The following is a 17,176-nucleotide window of genomic DNA, read 5'->3' on the forward strand; positions in this document are numbered from 1 at the left end:
AGATCGGCATACCGGAAGTTTAGTTTATCCTGTCCACGCAGTATTTTTAATATTAGTCAGATAGTCATATTTCCTGCTAGAATAGTGGATACAGAAATACAGAGATTTCAACTCCCTTGATTGGACCCCTACTATACTGAATACCACGTCAGTTAACACCAGGTTATGGCCTTACTATTCGGGTGTCGTGTCCTCGAGATTTCCATGAGCCCGCGAGTACTGTTCGAGAGCATGGATTCGTATACCGGGGATGCACCACCATTATTTGTTGTCAAAGCTAGCTTTAGAAGGCTAAAATGCATAGCAGCATGTATCCAAAGGCGAGCTACATCGGGCAAATGAACGCGCCATGACCATAACAAATACCTTGGTTTTCGTTCCTTTGTGAGATATTCGGTAACCCTAAAAAAGGGCAACATCACTCGGGTCAAAGACAAGAAATCTAAGCAGACAGGTTCGCAGAGAGTTCGAACAAAATTCAATTTGATAATTGCGTCAGATAATGCAGACTATCCAAATTCATCGGGTAGCCTGCGGAGATGAATTGGGCCCACATTAGTCAAATATAGGGGGATTGGTATTCAAGATGCCAGCAGGAGATGTGAAGTCCGTGGGAGGGTTGTCGGGGCCTTAGTATCTGACCGAACCACAACTTAACTTGGAGACTTTGAATTGTATACCTTCAAAAAGAGGAGTTGATATGACTTGTTCTTGCATGCTCCATACTCAATGACACAGGACCAGACTGCATCTGGATATTATATGAAAACGATTTATCAATATAGAGAATGCAAGGTATTCTTTCATTTCAAGATACGAAATTAGGATTTGTCTGTTGGTGGGCATAACCACGACGACCTAGAGTGACAATTACGGTAAAAGAAAACAAGCAATCCACTTCCTCGCCTCACATCCATGCACATCCAGGAACCGCCGCACCCCTGCCAGCAACGGCTTTCTCCCCAAACTTCTCAACATACCACTTCCTGCCCCAGCGTGCATGTGGTAACATATTAGTGACTGCATTGACAACAAATACCACGGCAGGCAAAGGAAACGGGATAGCGAGTTTATCAGCTGCCCATCCTGCGGGGATCAGCCAAGGAGCAAGGCGCAGTGGTGGAGCGATGACCGGAAGTGACACAGAGGCAGAAACAGGAAGGGCCGAGAAAGGGATTACTGCTGTACCAGCAAGCGCAAAGCCAGTCCACTCGAGCCACTCGAAGACATAGTGTGGGTACAAAATGTATCGGAAGACACCGCGAGCAGGAGGAATGACGTAGACCTTGTGGAACTTGTTACTCTTATCTCCCGTTTCACTTGAGGTACTGTCTCCGTCTTTCTTTTTGGAGGTGCGTCTTTCTGCTTCTTCGCGGCGAAGCCGAAACAGTGAGGTCTCTGAATAGATATTGCCGGCCATCCCGATAGTGAACAGAACGATACCCACGGTGGGCAGGAATTCTACCACCGAAGAGCGGAACGGATTTCCACTACTGGGTGTAATGAAGGTTGGAATTTTGGGTACTGTGTATCCACGCAACCAACCGGCCAGACAGGCAGAGTTAAACCAATTGAAAACCATGGCGAAGGACATGATGCACGCGTGAATTGGGGACATGCTAGGTGCAGAGAAAAAGGGGGAGATGATGGCCCGGTTGAGATAGTGGATACAATAGAGGCTTGCAACAAGGATATTTGGTGTGGGGAGATCAGCAATTGAAGGTGCATGTGGCGATGGAGTGACCAGGCTGTAGATCAAGTTGATAGGGCCAACGATCTCCATTGCAGACCATGCAATGCGTCCTGGTATGTTGAAAATTGACTGGGAGGATGTCTTCCCTGCTGGATGCCATGACAAAATCCATTGAGCCACTGTCACCTAAATACACCGCGTCAGTATATGACATGCCCGTATGCTGATCCAAGGTCCTTACCAGGGGGAAGTATTGAAAGCAGCAAAGAACCTGAGTGTAAACAACAGGGGTTGGAGGAAAGAGCTCTGCGATTGGAGGCATAGCCTCCCAACAGGTGGAAATCGTCGCACCCATTTCCAATTGGAGTGTTGAAAAGAAGAGGATTGTCAAAGTCGCGGAGGATAAACACAAAGCTTAACAGACGTGTGATGTAATGTCAAAGGCGGTGGGTCCCCCGATAAGGAGACACAGATTCGGCTTCATCCGTTTCCTCGTTTGTCACTTCAGACAATTCCATCATTTGGTTGCTTTTCTGTTGGTATAGCGCCTTCAGCCTCTTGTTCCTCACTTTCGAGATCGGGGCGTTCTTATTTCCCAACGCATAAAACCTCCTCATCAAATCAATAGCCTCGGCCTCAAACAAACCTCCGTAAACAGGGAATGAAGGGTCAATTGAGCAATCCAAGTGTAAGGAAAGCACTCCGCCGATTCCCCCAAACCGAGCATTACCACACCCGAAGTAAACACTCCGTATGCGATACTGCTTGAGCGCAGAGGCACACATCACGCAAGGTTCGACGGTGACATACAGATCTGTTGATTGGAGTGCGGACCGAGGATACGTCTTGAGTAGCTGCGCGATCACGATAAACTCGGCATGACGTGTACCATTTCCTGATCTGTTGGTATCATTGATCCCACGCGCTACGATCTGGTTATCCAGCACGAGGATGCAGCCCACGGGTGTTTCCCCATGTTTTAGCCCCTTTTCCCCCATTTCTAACGCCTCTCGCATGAAATTAAGATGGATGGGGTTCTCCAGCGCATTTGGTTCCTCATGGCTCGGCCTTGTCGGTTTGGATTGGGGAATGGACTGTATGGCCATCGTGATTGAGTCCATTGTCGTAGCTGAGTTGCATCCACTGTTTAGCCGCGACTGTCCCCCCATCAGTGGACCTGTGCAGATTAGCCTGAGTGATGAGTCTCATTCTATACTAACGAGTAATATCTGTGTGGCTGAAGTGGGTGAACATTCTTGTGCAGAGAGTTACATCGCACACTCGCGTAGGCGAGGTTGACGAGAGAACGTGGGGGACGAAGTACAAGCAGAAGGGAATCTGACTGGAAAATAGCCTGGAGCCGGGGACACAGCACAGGTAAATGATATAACATACATATAACGGTAGTCTTTTCTTTTTCTTCACGTGAAAGGTCTCAAATGGAGCAGACAGTTTGATCTATCGGCTATGTACTGTGCCATTCTGTCCGGCGAACGCTAATAAAGATACTAAGCAACATTATGCATTGAATCATGCAAAGAACCCGCTCCTTAACTCGAAGTGTCCATCTGATCATGCACTATTTCCCTCCGTTTGCCAGCCAATTTTTCTGTCTTGAATGCTTCGATCTTGGCTTTGAGCTCGGTGTCTGGGTGGTCAAAATGTCAGTAAAGGCAGTACAGGAGAGGAGAGGTAGGCATTCTTACCAGGCAGCACATCCTCCATTTTCAATGGGACACGGTTGAATGGATCATGGGGATCACTGAGAAGGTGGGAGCGGATCGTAGCACGGTCGATGGACAGCCGCGATCCGGGAAGAATCACTGGGTCTTCCATGAGTGTATACATAAGAGGGTCTAGAAAAGTTAGCCGCTGTCATAAAGTCATGTCTAGTAAACATACCAAGGAATTCATCGGGAATCTCGCCCAGGTCTTCCTCCGCTTGTTCATCGGCCTCTTTAGCGGCCTGAACCTTCTTTTGAAGCTGACTCCAGCGACGAACCTGTTCGGGGGACTTCAATGACCACTTGCGCATAATATCGGCCGCCTTCTCGAAGTTCGCTGGCTTGTAGGATCGGCCATCTCGAGCAACAGCCAAAATGAAGTTTTCTTTGCTGGCCAGATTGAGGTAAACGTCCACAATCTCACTCAGGAGGGCACGTGGATTGAATCCATATTCCTGTAGGTTATCAACGCGAAGGTTGGAGCTCTTGGGCCCGACCATTGCGTCAAGATTGTAATCCAACATGTCTGCAAGTCGCTGGACAATTTCGGGCATTGTGAACGAGTCAGCAAGAGCATCAGTGAAGAGCTTGAGCATTGACACCGTTTCATTTGTTAATTGCATATAACTTTTGGCGCTGCGCTGCGCTGATGCCAGATTCTCCTCCCGCTGCTGGCGGGTCGCAGAATCCATTGTGTGGCCCTCTGTGTTGAGTTCAGTCTGGGTGTTGTGGATGGTCTTGAAAGCGCCGAAGGATTCATCAAGAACATAAGTCACATCATTCAACAAAAGGTTGACGAATTGGACAAAGAAGTCCAAGTTTTGTTTGGCTTGCATGGACAACTTCTCGCGGTACAGAGTGTTAGGCCAAATGCATTCGATGATCTGGAAAATCTCGTAGCGGATGTTGAACTTGTCGTAGAATTGCGTATGCGCCCCCGTAAACTCTGCCTCAATATAGAATTTCATGACCGCGTGGAGGAGATGGTCGTTGGCAAAGGGCATGGAATTGAGCAGATCGACCAGAACACCACTGGCACCTCCAGGGCGTTTCCAGGTGCCTCGGAATAGAATTGAGATCAGTCCAGCTTTCAGGTAAGGGTTCTTGATATAAGCGGAGCTTTCGAGGAATGTGATGCACAGCATTACTAGCTCATCTCCCTGAGTGGCAGTAATGATTTGTGGCATGCACCACATGATGAATTTGAAATTGCTGACGATGTCTTCCAAGAAATACTCCGGTAGACATTTGAAAACTTCAGGTTGCTCCTCTGGGAGAGGGAGCGTGATTTTCTCCCTGGGGAAGTTCTTCCCTGAAACGACTCTCAGAAGCCACACGGTAACATATCGCATGAAGAGCATGGAACGAGCCTGCCAATGGTCGTCGAACAACACACCCTGAAGACTGTACTTGAGAGCGATACCCAGGTCAAGCTTATCTTTGTACTTTTTTAAGGCTGCATCGAAGGTGCGCAATTGCTGTGGGTTATTGATCCATCGAATCCGCTCAAGTTCAAATTTAGTGATTGTGCTCTCCATCTGTCGAACATCCTTCTCAAGCTGTTCCATCTTTGATGACAATGACTCACTGCCATAATGATGGGCAGCGACGGTCAGGAAAAAGATTTCAGTGATAAAGTTGGACGTTCCTTCAACTCTTTTAGAGTAGAAGGCATCAGAGGCATGCTGATCAGCATTGATTTTGGTTTCATCCCTCATGTCAACACGGGAGTCCCGATGAAGATAACCTGCATCGATTCTGTCAATTTTAGTGAACGCTGCGTCCATGAACGGTTCGCACAGCTGATCAAGGCACGTTGTGATGTTGAACATGAATCCATCAGACGATACCAGTTCGGGGTCTACTTGCATCGCACGTCGTTTGTGGTTGATGTTCATGGCAGTAGCGAACCAATCGAGAACACGATCCCGAGCCTCTTTCGAGGCCCGGATAAGGTGATTGATGACATCAAGGAGATCTGAGCTAATCATCTGCTGTGTCATTCGAAGCGACCGCTGCGCATTGGAAATGTATGCCTGATCCCGGGTCTTGGGACTAGAGAAATAGGACATAGTGACACTCGCTTGGAGAGGCGACAAGCGGAACCATGGGCCCAAAAGTGTGGTTTTCTCGAACTGAGCAGGGTCTCTCGAATTGTTGAAAATCGATGATTCTGTGATTGCAGCGGCGATAGAAGCATGCCGAACAAGATTTCGGAGAGCCTGAACAAACTAGTCAGGAATAACCCCAGGATATTGAGGTGCTTAACTTACAATGGCATAAGGCTTGTAATCGCCATTGACGTCCATGGAAGAAAGCTGCGCGCTCAACTGCTCCACGGCAGATATGAATGCAGGCTTAACGGAATCATCCTCATCAAATCTCCGCACAGCCTCGTTAATGAAATCGAAATCGATTCCTCTGTCATCTTCAGGGTCTACGAGAAGATGGGAGGCTAGTGATGATTCTGGTGACCACTCACACCTATGTCTCAATGTCAGTATTCTATCCACTGGTATTCATTGAAATTCCAGTAACACGCACCCGAACATCTCCGGCATAGTTATCGCAAAGATACAGTAGCTCATGCACAGACGCCGCGCCTCACACAACACCTGATACTTCGGGTCATTGTCCCCTGTCCGCCTCAACCCTTTATGTAACTTTGTGATACGCTTCCAACAAGGGAGCAGATAATCGAGAGGACGCTCTCTCTCAGCCTTCGACGCGGCTTCTAGAAGGGCCTGATCTAAGACTGAGACCTGAATGCGCAGATCTTGCCCCTCATCCTGGAGTTCGCTCCGCAGTCCTGGCAAGTATGTGCGCTGGCCATGAATATCACGCTGGCCTTCTTCTTTCAGAGTCAGTCTGAACACGGCACTCAATGTCCGGTCTTCGAAGGCCTCGATGCTTTCGATCTTCTGTGGGGGAGGGGTGCTTGGTGCCGAGGGAGCGGCGGATCGCGGACGCTCTGGTGTATTTGTAGCTGGTGTGATCTTAATCCGCTTGCCTTCTGATTGCTGCGGGGTCGATGGCGCGTTGTAAAGACGGCTCGGTGACTGAGCGGATATTGGTGAATGTGATGGAGAGGTATTCGCTGAGCTCTGCGCTGAATCCGAGTTGCCTTCCACTGGGAACTGGTTTGGATTTGAGAGTTTCGCAAGACGCTTGTTGCGAATCTTTTTTATCGAAGATAGAAGTCAGTCTGAAATTCGCTGGAGTCGGAATAATTTCGTAAGATGCACAGAACAGTCGCCATACCTTGTCCGCATCAGAAATTGTGTCCGACATATTAATTCGAAGTCAGATAATGTCCGACTTCAGCGACGTTGGCAGGGCTGCGAATCTGGTGGATCTGGTCGGCAGAATCAATATTGCAGCAATCGTGCGGGAATCATAAGGGAACGCGAAAGCGGAACGCCGGCTGCTTGAAAGCCTTGAAGTGGGGGCAATGGAGCAGGGTCCGCAGTCGATGAAGAAGAAAGGCCAGATGATAGCTGGTGATTCTGTGGTGATCGCCAAGATTCGCTTTTGTTCTAAATCGAGAGCGCCGTGATCAAATTTGACTAAGCAAATTCGGTTCCCGACGGGGCCCTCCAGGGCTGATAACTACGATACGCCGAGGGTACCTAGGATTTTGCCGCTCCTTTCCGTATAGACATGTGTACCTATAAAGTACATAGTTCGAACGCGACAACATGAGGTAGGAAAGTGAGATACATATTTTAGGCTAACCAAAACGAAGGTAATCTTGGTCATTCTTTACTCCGGCTTTTGTCCATCTGCGTGATGGTTCCGGGTTGATCTCATATGCGCTTTATACACTCGGCACCGAATAGTCCCAGCACTCCGCCTTTGCTATTCCATGCTTCTGTCCCGGCTCTTCATCTCCGAATTAGATTAGACATCTCTCGTACAGTCATCTGAATATGTTCTATGTACTAGATTCAGTAAAGCGAGGCCTCGAACACAAGAACCACAAAAGTAGGTATATAAGAAGTAACCCGGAAGGGGTTTAGCGTCTGCCCATAGTAAACCCGGAGGATGATGGTACCTAAACAGAGCAGACCATACCATGTAAATCTACATTCATGCTCTGCAATTTGGGATATCTTTACGAGCATAGCATTATAGCCTAGATACGTTGATATAGTTGAATCCGTGGCGTTGATATGTAATGTGTCTCTTTTTCACAGTATCCAAATCCTCGTAAGCGGATACTCGCCTAAAAGGTAAGACTATTACCGGTGCAAACAGAACAAAAAGAACTTTCCAAGGCCCCCAGGGTTCCTGTAGATCGCATCTCATAGATGAGGTCTATTTGTATGAATTCTCATCTTTTTTTGGTGAGCCGTTACTTCCACTCCGGCAACTCTGCGAGGTTGCAATGCTAAAGCAGGGCGTCGTAACCTTCATCCACAGGGCACTATGAGTATGTGACTACTGACAGTGCAGATGCTTTCTCAAAGCGCATTCGGAGTTCGAGCTGAATTCCCCCAAAATAGGAAATTCAATGCTGAGCTTCTGAAAAGCAGGACAAACCCAGAATCGCTGTGGAAACAGTGGACGATCAAAAATTCGTCCGAGTCAGACATCAACAAGCTTGACCCGTATACAAATACTACTCTCGGCGTGCTCGATATACTCTTGTGGCTTTCTTCCTGGTTTGCATTACTATTGGGGTCTTTTCACTTGTTTCCAAAGTCCACTATCCTTGATATTTGTCCATCAGAATGAAAACTGGCTTTTTCTAGCAGTATGGATTCCGATGGTGGGTCGAAGAAAATGAAGAGCAATCTAACAAGCAACCGGTAATGTATCTTGGTGCACGGAGTATACGGCTTGATATTTGCGATATCACTTCTGGGTCTCGTTGTTGGTTGCTGGCGTGTGACAATATATTCTCTGGTTCATTTGCTTCTTTTCTCCTCGAACTGACTGAAAATCACAGGTCACTCTTAGTTCGAGCTCTAAACAACCCTTCGCTGAATCTGCATGCTGATCTTCTCGAAACTGCTCTCAGCTTGGCAATCCTAGTCAAGCATCGATGCTTTCTCGTACTGAGACTTTCAATTTTAGGGCATCCATTAGCTTCTATCAAACGGTAGATAACGGATCGAAACGACTAGGTATTGTTATTTCCAAAATCCTCTGCCCATAGTGTTTCTGATACCTCTCAAATAGATTCAGTCAAGGCTTGGAACTTATTGATATGATGCTACTGATCTATGCCGTCGGTTGCGTGACCAGTATGAATCCCTCTTCGGTATACTCCGTACAGAGACGAAGGCTAACTGAATCGGCAGGTTTCATCGATGTTTTTATGAACCTTCAAATTATTTGTGTCACGGGTAAATACCTGGCAGTCTCAATCCCGTCCTTGCGCGTTGCTCAATTCTTCATTCAGGTATATTACCTGCGCACATCTCGACAGGTCCGATTGCTGGATACTGAAGCCAGGCCCCTCTCTACACACACTTACTCAAAGCTATATCCGGCGTTACAAGAGGTGTCATCTGGATGATAATTTTGATCGAAAATTGAGCTTAATTTGGAGAAATGAATCAAAATGTACGGGTTAGATTCTCACGATTTACATTCACACTTTACATTTCTCCCTAGTGGACACTATTTCGAATATCCTAGACGCAATCGAAGAGACTAGGGGGGAATTTCACCGACCATACTCCGTACTCAACTACGCGAGGGGGATTTCGACTCAAAGGAATATAATATAACCTTCGCCACAGGTCAGTTCGGTATAGTCATGAATCATTGGTGTTAATAAAGAGCAAATCGGCAACTACCCTAATTGGATACTGCACCCCTGCTTTGCATTCCATCTTTTGTATTTGGTACAGTGCTTATATATAGGTATTTACCCAACCAAATCATGACTATGCCGTTCCATGGAAAAGCCCGCTTTAGTCGTCTTCCTGTCAACCACTTGATTATGGCTTATTTGCCCGTCAATGGATCGCCCAAACTCCCTAATACTCACACTAGAAGGTGGGAGAGGGAGACCGGTTCAAAGCCGGAAGCAGATGAAGTGCAATGGGAGAAATGACCACTGGGACGCCAACGCCTGATTTGAATTGAATGGTGGATACTCCGTACTCCATATAGCTACCTACCCCTATCCGGTGTAGGATGAGATGAATTAACAAAGAACTACGGAGTACTCCCTACTCCGTACCGGTTACCCCTTTCCGGCAATCAATATCCGAGCGCATTGGGCCATGATGTGATTTTAGCGGAGGTCGACAAAGAGGAGGATACTGGTCTTCCCTCATAGCTCAGTCTACAGCCACAAATAACACTTTCCCTGTTAGGTTAGGAGGCTGTTCCCCATGGGCTGATCAAGGTTCTATGGTCAGATCCATTGGGATAAGTATCTCGAGGACTTCTGCGATCTAGTGGAAATTATCGGCCGTCGAACTATGCAGTTGGCGTTGACCGTGCGCTGAACAAAAGTGATCCAGCTAAAATTGCGTCTGATATGGCTGTTTTTAGGATTGAGGACGATGTGAGACTTCAGCTAGGAAGTCCGTACGGAGTACTCCGTAGTTCAGGACTCTTTCCAACGTCTTTACCAATACGGGGTACTCCGTGGAAAATTGAAATATAAAATAGGGGTTGTAGGTTTGTGTACGGAGTACGGAGTATATATCAACATCTTGATACAAGCTTGGCAGATCCTTCATGCAAATATTAATATTAAACAGGTGCGATATATTTATAGGGAGCTCTACCCGGTATACGGAGTAGTCATATCAGGAAAAAATAAACCAAATATCCCATTCAGATATTTGGAAGCATCGAGAAAAAGGTCAATATCATGTGAGATGAATGCATTGAAACTTCTAGGGAAAAAATACAATGTACAGACAATGAAGGAGAACTCCCATAGACGCCGCCTTTGTGAGGTGCTAATGATAGTAAAGCACATTCTTCCAAGGAGAATCTCACAAAGGAACAAGATGCCACCAGAAAGCGTGATCTAAGCACAGTCCAAATTACATTCAAAATCTCCCCTTAGTCTTCAGCTGATCCAGTCGCCGGCAGTTCGGCATCTCCATAGCACGGGCCGCCTTCATTTTCTCGACATCAGGGAAAATCCACCCCTGGGCGTCCTGCAACCTCCTCTCTCGCTCGTGGGCTTCCGCATCACAGTCGTTCCGCAGTCTCCTGACATATTCCACCTCCACGCGCGAGTCTAGCTCCCGGAAGTTTCGAGCGCTGAAGTTATCCACGTCCAGGGGGTTCACGAAGTAATTAAGATTGAGCTTTGGGGTCGAGCGGCCGAGGGTATGCGGGGAGACGGGGGTATCAAATCGATAAGAGGGTCCAGATGGGGTTGAAGAGCCAGAGAAGAGAGACGAGAGCAGAGGCAGGATGAACAGGAGAATGAGCGGCAAGAGTTGGCGAAGTAAGCTGCGGCCATCAATCTGGGCTTCCTGCTCGGTGGCCGCTGTGCGAGGACGACGGCGGGGCGTCTGGCCTCCGAATTGATGCACTCGGAACCCTGGGCCACCTCCCATGTTGAAAACGAATTGTGGGCCGCCTATAGTAGTACATCATTAGTTCAGGTGAAACCGATATCAGGGAAACGCGGAGTAGTACCGAATCCACCACCCATTCCGCCGAATCCACCATTGAAGAACCGGTTGAACATCTCTTCGGCTGAGATCTCCTCATCGAAGCCTGCGCCACCTCCGCGGGGGAATCCACCACCACCGAATCCACTGAATGGAGACGCGCCGCTTGAAGCACTAGGCCCAGGTTGGAACCTGCTATCAGGATCGCCGCCGAACTTGTCGTACTTGGATTTCTTTTCCTCGTCGGAAAGGATCTGGAAAGCACGCGAGACCACTACCACGGGTAAGAATCAATATATCAAGTGGTGGATTGAAATTTCTTGTTGCTTACTCTTAAATGCTTCATCCGCACCATCGTACCCGTTCTTATCGGGATGTGTCAACAAACTCTGTTTCCTGTAGGCCTTCTTGATCTCATTATCGGTGGAACTGCGCTCAACCAACAGAATCTCGTAAAATGCTGTAGGCTGGCACTTTCGAATCCGAAGTACAGCAGCTTTCTGGTCCTCCGTGTACTTGCGATCCTGGTTGCCCTGCTTATGGTCGCGCGACGTCGCACCTCCGCGTTTGGCGTCAGAGCCAGTTGCCGAAGCCGAAGGCATGACTGTAGATTTTTTAGAAAAGAGAACCTGGTGGATTCTGTGCGACACTGATTTGCTGGTATGCGAGGAGGGAAGAGGGGGGCTGATCGAATCTGAAGGGCACTGGGTGGCGTGGGACCGCGGATAAAGAAGAACCAATCCCACAAAAGTGCTGGGCTAGCAGTTCGATCAAACGTAGTCCGATGAGGTGGTCTGGTAAATTTAAATATCGGCCCTATGGGGATGAAGCGAGACCAGAGCGACAGGCGGGCATAAATTGGGGAAAAAGAGTCCACTGGTCTTAGGTGTCTTTGCCAAGCGTTGGAACGTCAGTCGCACGGGCGTTGCGATAAGTTACATAACTTCAAATGCTGCCAACCTGATAACCCTGTCACTCTGTCACTCTCTGCAGTCCTGCTATATTCAATTGTCAGTTGTCTCTAATGTCAATTTGTGCATGCCAATTTTATTAATATACCCGCAGCAATCACAATCAGTGAATTGGCATAGCTCCAAACAGCTGTCCGGCTTCAGAAGACAAGTTGAACCTCGAAATTTAACACCCGACGTTATTTCACCATGGCGGACGACTCAGCAGTTGAAGAGACCAAGCAGACGGTCATCCAGCGCTTCCGGGCCTGGGGAGGTGAGTGATTCATGAACAGCCCGGCTTCGTTGGCCAGTCTCCAAGGCAAAGCAATCCCGCAAACGACCAGTCACTGATGTTGCTTGTCAATCTAGAAAACTCATTCCCGCCGACGCTTCTTGCCTCGCTGATCGCAGCCCAGCATATGCGCCCGTTCCAGTTCTTCCCGATGCTCTTCCCACCGGCGCTGATCTTCACCAGCTATGCGAACCTGCAGGGCTTCAAGACGGATACTGCGGGTATGAGCGCATCCTTCTCGGGACTGTATTTGCTTCTGGCAGCCCGCCGTCGGCAACCCTTGATGAAGAAATTCGGCGTCCGGGGCGTCGTGCGTGGTGCTACCATGGCTTTGGCTTTGATGAACATGGTTGGTGGTGGACTGGCATATACCCTTGGCAAGAGAGAGGAGGAAGAAAATGAGTCCTGAATGTGGCGACGACTCACAACGATGCGGGGGCTGTGATGTCTCACCTGCATCACGCTCTATCTTGTATCATATGTGTACAAAAAGTGGTTTAATTGCACGTTTGAAACGTGGGGGGGCTCTAGGTCTCGGCGTCAGTGGTATGGAGGTGTTTATGCAATTGTTTATGCATTATCGTTTTATGAGTTGGAGATGGACTATGTAGTTGTCACGGCTAGCTATATCTAAGTATCTACACTTTAGAGTCTCCAGAATATGGATGTTCTGACAGCACAAACTGCCGTACTTGATCTGGAACTAACCAGTTAAGGTCTTGGGGAGCTGATTGCAGCGCCTCACGAGCTCTTGTCGAACTCACCGGCTGGTCAGTAGGGGCGCGACCCTCGACAAGCTGAATTCGTTGTGCCCACGCCCTATCCGCGCGCTCGGCATCCCGGTCGCCTCTAGCAAGAGCTGCCACAAATTCTAGCTGTTCTTCCCTCCCACCCCACTCATCACTCGGACGCATAGTCACACGCAACCGGTGCTTCGAGAATAAAGGCTCCAGAGGCTTCAAGGTATGATCTGGGGGATAATACTTGGAATTAAAAATCCGGATCAGAGTGTCGTATCCGACAAGATGAACCTGCTCCAGCTGAACAGGGTACGAATCCGACGCCTCAATGGCAGCTGCCTTGTCAACGAAGTAAGGCTTTTTAGTGACACCAATATCAATCAATGGGAGAGACTCGGCAGCGGGAATGAACTCCGAGGAGGCGAAGGCTGGCTGTGATGCGAGATGGGAGCGGAGATCGCGGGCGAACAGCTCCATCATCACGAGACGGTCCTCGAATGAGGCTGGCTTGGATGGCTTGTCTGCATTCTGGGTGGCAAGAAGCAGAAGCAGACGGGGTCGGGGCTGGGGCTTTTCTAGGAGTGCGGTGCTGGCGATGCGGAGGTGTGCGCGGGTGGGGGGATTGAACGACGAGTCTAAAACATAGAGCGTCTCTGATTCTGCGGGGTGGTCCGGTGGGATGGTTGTGAGGACATCAAACTCTTTGTTTGAGGCCAAGAATCGCTTCAGTAATGAGGCATACTGGGTCCGAAGGGCCTGGAATGAAGACATTGTCAATTGACTGACCGCGGCTGCGCGGGACGTTCGCGATAAGATAGCGAGGGCTGGCTGGCGTCACCGCCTCCGGTTGATATGATGATCAGCATAGACAATATCCCCATGGACACACCCGTGGACCTCTGACTCTGCATCTGACAGAGGGAAGCTCAGGCAATCTTGAACTCAGTCATCGTATGTTGGAAAGATTTAATTGCATCGCGTTTGATGGAGATGGCGAGAAAGAGGGACAGGGGTACCTGAAATTTCGAGCGGATGTTTCATGTTGGAAGGTAACTTCGCCGTGCCGTCCACGTCTAGAAGCCTCTAATGATGCCATCTGCGGGATAGGAGAATCTCCATGGCTTATAACCTCAGCTTCTAGAATCTCCGGAGCAGATCACCGGGATTGGTGAATGGCCATGCCTCCTCCGTACGATCGGGCTCCAGAGTTGGCGTAAATGCCGAATGAAAACACAGACTGATAAGGGCATGTTCCAGGGGCCGTGCTCAGTCTAGACCCCTGAATCATTTCAGCCGGCATCCAAATCTCGGATGTCGAATTTGAAAGCTGTACCCCACCTTCGTGGGCAGCGTTTAGAGTATGGAAGCTGGTGCATTATAAGGCTCATTCCATATAAACTCCGTATAGCTTGACCCTCATGTGGAATGTTATGCCCATCTTTATTTAAAAGTAATCTATGTCCCGAGCAATGGCGGGTCTCGAGGCCACTAGTCCTGGCAGCCAGAGGCGGTTGATGGTGGTTTATGTGAAACCACGGGCTGTCAAGGGTGTATTGTATATGTATCCCGTATATCCCGTATCGTTACAGCCGAGAGTCGGGGTCTGAAACACTTGTCCACCCGAAGGTCCCGGAGATCTAGTACAGACTCGCTGGGTGTGTTTTCCTGAAGGAGTAATGATCGCAGTTGAGATTTTCACGCAATGTTCCGCTGGTCACTGCAGAGATGTGCGTACGGAGCACTCCGCATAGAAAGTAGAATCCGACCTTGCTGATCCGCCAGGGTGAGAAGAGGTTGTCCCACGTTGCTGTCCGTGTCCGTGCCCTAAAAAACCGTTTTGACAGGTCGACAACGCCCAACGTACGGAGTGCATACAGCAGTCCATATCCGATCCCCCAAAGTCCCATAGCCCCCTATTATGTCAGATGTGGAACGAATAGGGGGTTGACAAGGCGCCAGTGACGCCTTCGATGGAAAAGGCCCCGTCGCTAGGAGGCTCATAGGCTCAATACCGGTATAGTTTTTCGCGTGAGATTAGTGAGATTAAAAAGCCACTGGTCACTGTGCCACGGGCTGGCCCTGGGATATCGCACAGTCCAATCAGATGGCCGTGCCTGAGACAGTGGGTACAGAGGAAGTGCCTACCTCAATGTACGGAGTATTGCCCATCGACTGATATTCCGTGTGTGGTGACTACGGAGGAGGCACTCCGTAGATCCACCGGTAATACCGAGACGCCATGGGGCTTAGTGGCTATAGAAGTGTATAATATTTTAAATTAAAATGATAGGGTATAATTTAATTTAAGGAGATGAGTTAATTAGCGGACTCCATCTTTTAATTCCTTCTTCTACCCTTCTTCAAGCGTACATCTTGACTCTTTCTTCCTTTTCTTCTCTGTGAGAAGCTTGCCGTTCCTTCCTTGCGAATTGATTTCGCCCAGTCACTCTTTCCCCAAACCACTGTCGTTCACTCTGATCCAACTGCTCTTGTTTACCTTTTTCATCTCAACCTCACTTCACCTTCTTCATATCCCCAACCGTCTTTACCAGGATTCAACATGGTTGTTATCAACAAGTTCTCTGCTGCCATTGTGGCGGCTCTTGCTACTGTGGGTCAGGCTACTCACGAGGGTCTCCATGCCCGTCGTGTCGTCCGCTCCATTCACGTTCCTCCCCCCGCGGCGGAGCCCTCTACCTCCACTGTCCTGGTCGTGCCCACTGCTGTCGAGCCCGAGGCTTCTGCCCCTACTGCTGAGAGCTCCACCATGAAGCCTTCCGCTCCTGCAGTCGTCCCCAGCGTTGCACCCAGCGTTGCTCCTTCTGCTCCCTCTGTCGCTCCCAGCGTCATCCCGGCCCCTGGTTCCTCTGCCGTCTCCAGCGTCGGCTCTTCCGTTGCTGTTACTGGTGTGACTTCCACTGCCATTCCCTTCAGCACCCCTGTTGGCTCCTCTTCGCCTGTTGCTGCTTCCAGCAAGCCTGCCATCACCCGCACCCCCGTTAGCGCTCGTCCTGATGGCCCCCGTCCTACGGTATCCGCTCCCGGCGGTGATGACTCTGCTTCCACCACTGCGGTGACTTTGACTTACACCATTGGCACTGGCTCTTCGACTACCTTGATCACCACTACTATTTACAAGACCCTGACCGCCACCGAGGAGGTCACCGTTACTGCCGTATGCTCTCTATCTGACATGTGTTTCGAACATCTCAACTAACTTTGATATAGACTGGTGCTGATTCCCAGTACACCCAGCCCGCACAGGACACCACTGATTATGAGACCTCTACTATCCACTCCACCAAGACCGAGACTGTTACCCTCATTGAGGTTCCCTCTCCCTCTGGTGAGGCTGGCTCTGGCAACGGTTCCGGCAACGGTTCTGACAACGGTTCTGACAACGGCTCTGGCAATGACTCCGGTTCTTGCAGCCCCGTCACTGTTACTGCCACCGTCACTGAGACTGTGACTGCTGTATGTGCTGCCCATTCTCCTATTCGAAATACCCAGCGCTAACCCGTTTCTACTTTCAGGCCCCTACTGAGACCGATGCTCCTGGTCCCCACGGCCCCCACGGTCCTCACGGTGATGATCACGGCTCTCACGGAGGTGACCACGGCTCTCACGGTGATGACCACGGCTCTCACGGAGGTGATCACGGTCCCCACGGTCCTGGAAATGGCCAGGGTAACGGAGAGGGTCCCAAGCCCACCTTCACTGAGACCCCCCGCCCTCACACCCCCTCTTACAGCCGCATCCCTCACACCCGCACTCCCACCTTCTCCAGCGGATTTGCTACCCGAACTCCCTTTGCCTCCGCCAGCATCAAGCCTTTCCCTGTCTCCACCGGCCACCCTGAGCCCACTGGCAAGACTGAGGGAAAGCGCTTCTGGTCTAAGTGGGCCAGCTACTTCTTCTAAACAACAAACTGCTAATGCGAGGGGGTTTTCCACCTCTTAGCGGCGAGTTGCGAGCCGATTGATGATTTGAGTGAAAGTTCCGATTTCCTTCTACTCGCGCAACGGCGCGCTGGCACTGTACCTATTTTTGCCAAGTTCCGGTACAAACGGTTTCGATTTCACTTCTTATCTACGCTCCATTTTTTTGCCATGTTTCTTTTTTTCCGCCTTCTATTCTTGTACTGGTTTTATCTTGCTGGGTTGTCATCTTGGGATC

The 17,176-nt window shown here is 49.4% G+C and overlaps 7 protein-coding genes across 7 annotated transcripts; 2 read left to right on the forward strand and 5 right to left on the reverse strand.

The window, feature by feature from the left end:
* Window positions 1-907: 907 nt before the first annotated feature.
* N7457_002189 (3-oxo-5-alpha-steroid 4-dehydrogenase family protein) lies at window positions 908-2,048 on the reverse strand (the record flags this gene model as incomplete). The annotated part of the gene is made up of 2 exons (XM_057173235.1): window positions 908-1,879; window positions 1,935-2,048. 2 exons carry the CDS (start codon window positions 2,046-2,048, stop codon window positions 908-910), a joined length of 1,086 nt encoding a protein of 361 aa, XP_057033386.1.
* Window positions 2,049-2,130: 82 nt separating this feature from the next.
* On the reverse strand, window positions 2,131-2,814 carry N7457_002190 (nucleoside deaminase; the record flags this gene model as incomplete). Its single annotated transcript, XM_057173236.1, has 1 exon — window positions 2,131-2,814. The coding sequence occupies one exon, from the start codon at window positions 2,812-2,814 to the stop codon at window positions 2,131-2,133; it is 684 nt and encodes a 227-aa protein (XP_057033387.1).
* A 429-nt stretch (window positions 2,815-3,243) lies between these two features.
* Window positions 3,244-6,708, reverse strand: N7457_002191 (ubiquitin-ubiquitin ligase UFD2; the record flags this gene model as incomplete). Its single annotated transcript, XM_057173237.1, has 6 exons — window positions 3,244-3,341; window positions 3,400-3,549; window positions 3,596-5,639; window positions 5,691-5,901; window positions 5,962-6,596; window positions 6,679-6,708. 6 exons carry the CDS (start codon window positions 6,706-6,708, stop codon window positions 3,244-3,246), a joined length of 3,168 nt encoding a protein of 1,055 aa, XP_057033388.1.
* Window positions 6,709-10,439: 3,731 nt separating this feature from the next.
* N7457_002192 (J domain-containing protein) lies at window positions 10,440-11,617 on the reverse strand (the record flags this gene model as incomplete). The annotated part of the gene is made up of 3 exons (XM_057173238.1): window positions 10,440-10,981; window positions 11,041-11,289; window positions 11,347-11,617. 3 exons carry the CDS (start codon window positions 11,615-11,617, stop codon window positions 10,440-10,442), a joined length of 1,062 nt encoding a protein of 353 aa, XP_057033389.1.
* Window positions 11,618-12,175: 558 nt separating this feature from the next.
* On the forward strand, window positions 12,176-12,669 carry N7457_002193 (uncharacterized protein; the record flags this gene model as incomplete). The annotated part of the gene is made up of 2 exons (XM_057173239.1): window positions 12,176-12,242; window positions 12,338-12,669. 2 exons carry the CDS (start codon window positions 12,176-12,178, stop codon window positions 12,667-12,669), a joined length of 399 nt encoding a protein of 132 aa, XP_057033390.1.
* A 229-nt stretch (window positions 12,670-12,898) lies between these two features.
* N7457_002194 (nicotinate-nicotinamide nucleotide adenylyltransferase) lies at window positions 12,899-13,771 on the reverse strand (the record flags this gene model as incomplete). The annotated part of the gene is made up of 1 exon (XM_057173240.1): window positions 12,899-13,771. One exon carries the CDS (start codon window positions 13,769-13,771, stop codon window positions 12,899-12,901), a length of 873 nt encoding a protein of 290 aa, XP_057033391.1.
* A 1,789-nt stretch (window positions 13,772-15,560) lies between these two features.
* Window positions 15,561-16,920, forward strand: N7457_002195 (uncharacterized protein; the record flags this gene model as incomplete). Its single annotated transcript, XM_057173241.1, has 3 exons — window positions 15,561-16,175; window positions 16,229-16,474; window positions 16,534-16,920. 3 exons carry the CDS (start codon window positions 15,561-15,563, stop codon window positions 16,918-16,920), a joined length of 1,248 nt encoding a protein of 415 aa, XP_057033392.1.
* Window positions 16,921-17,176: the final 256 nt, after the last annotated feature.

This window comes from Penicillium paradoxum (genome assembly GCF_028828445.1).
Source record: "Penicillium paradoxum strain IBT 22861 chromosome Unknown utg000003l_segment0_segment0, whole genome shotgun sequence".
Classification (NCBI taxonomy): domain Eukaryota; kingdom Fungi; phylum Ascomycota; class Eurotiomycetes; order Eurotiales; family Aspergillaceae; genus Penicillium; species Penicillium paradoxum.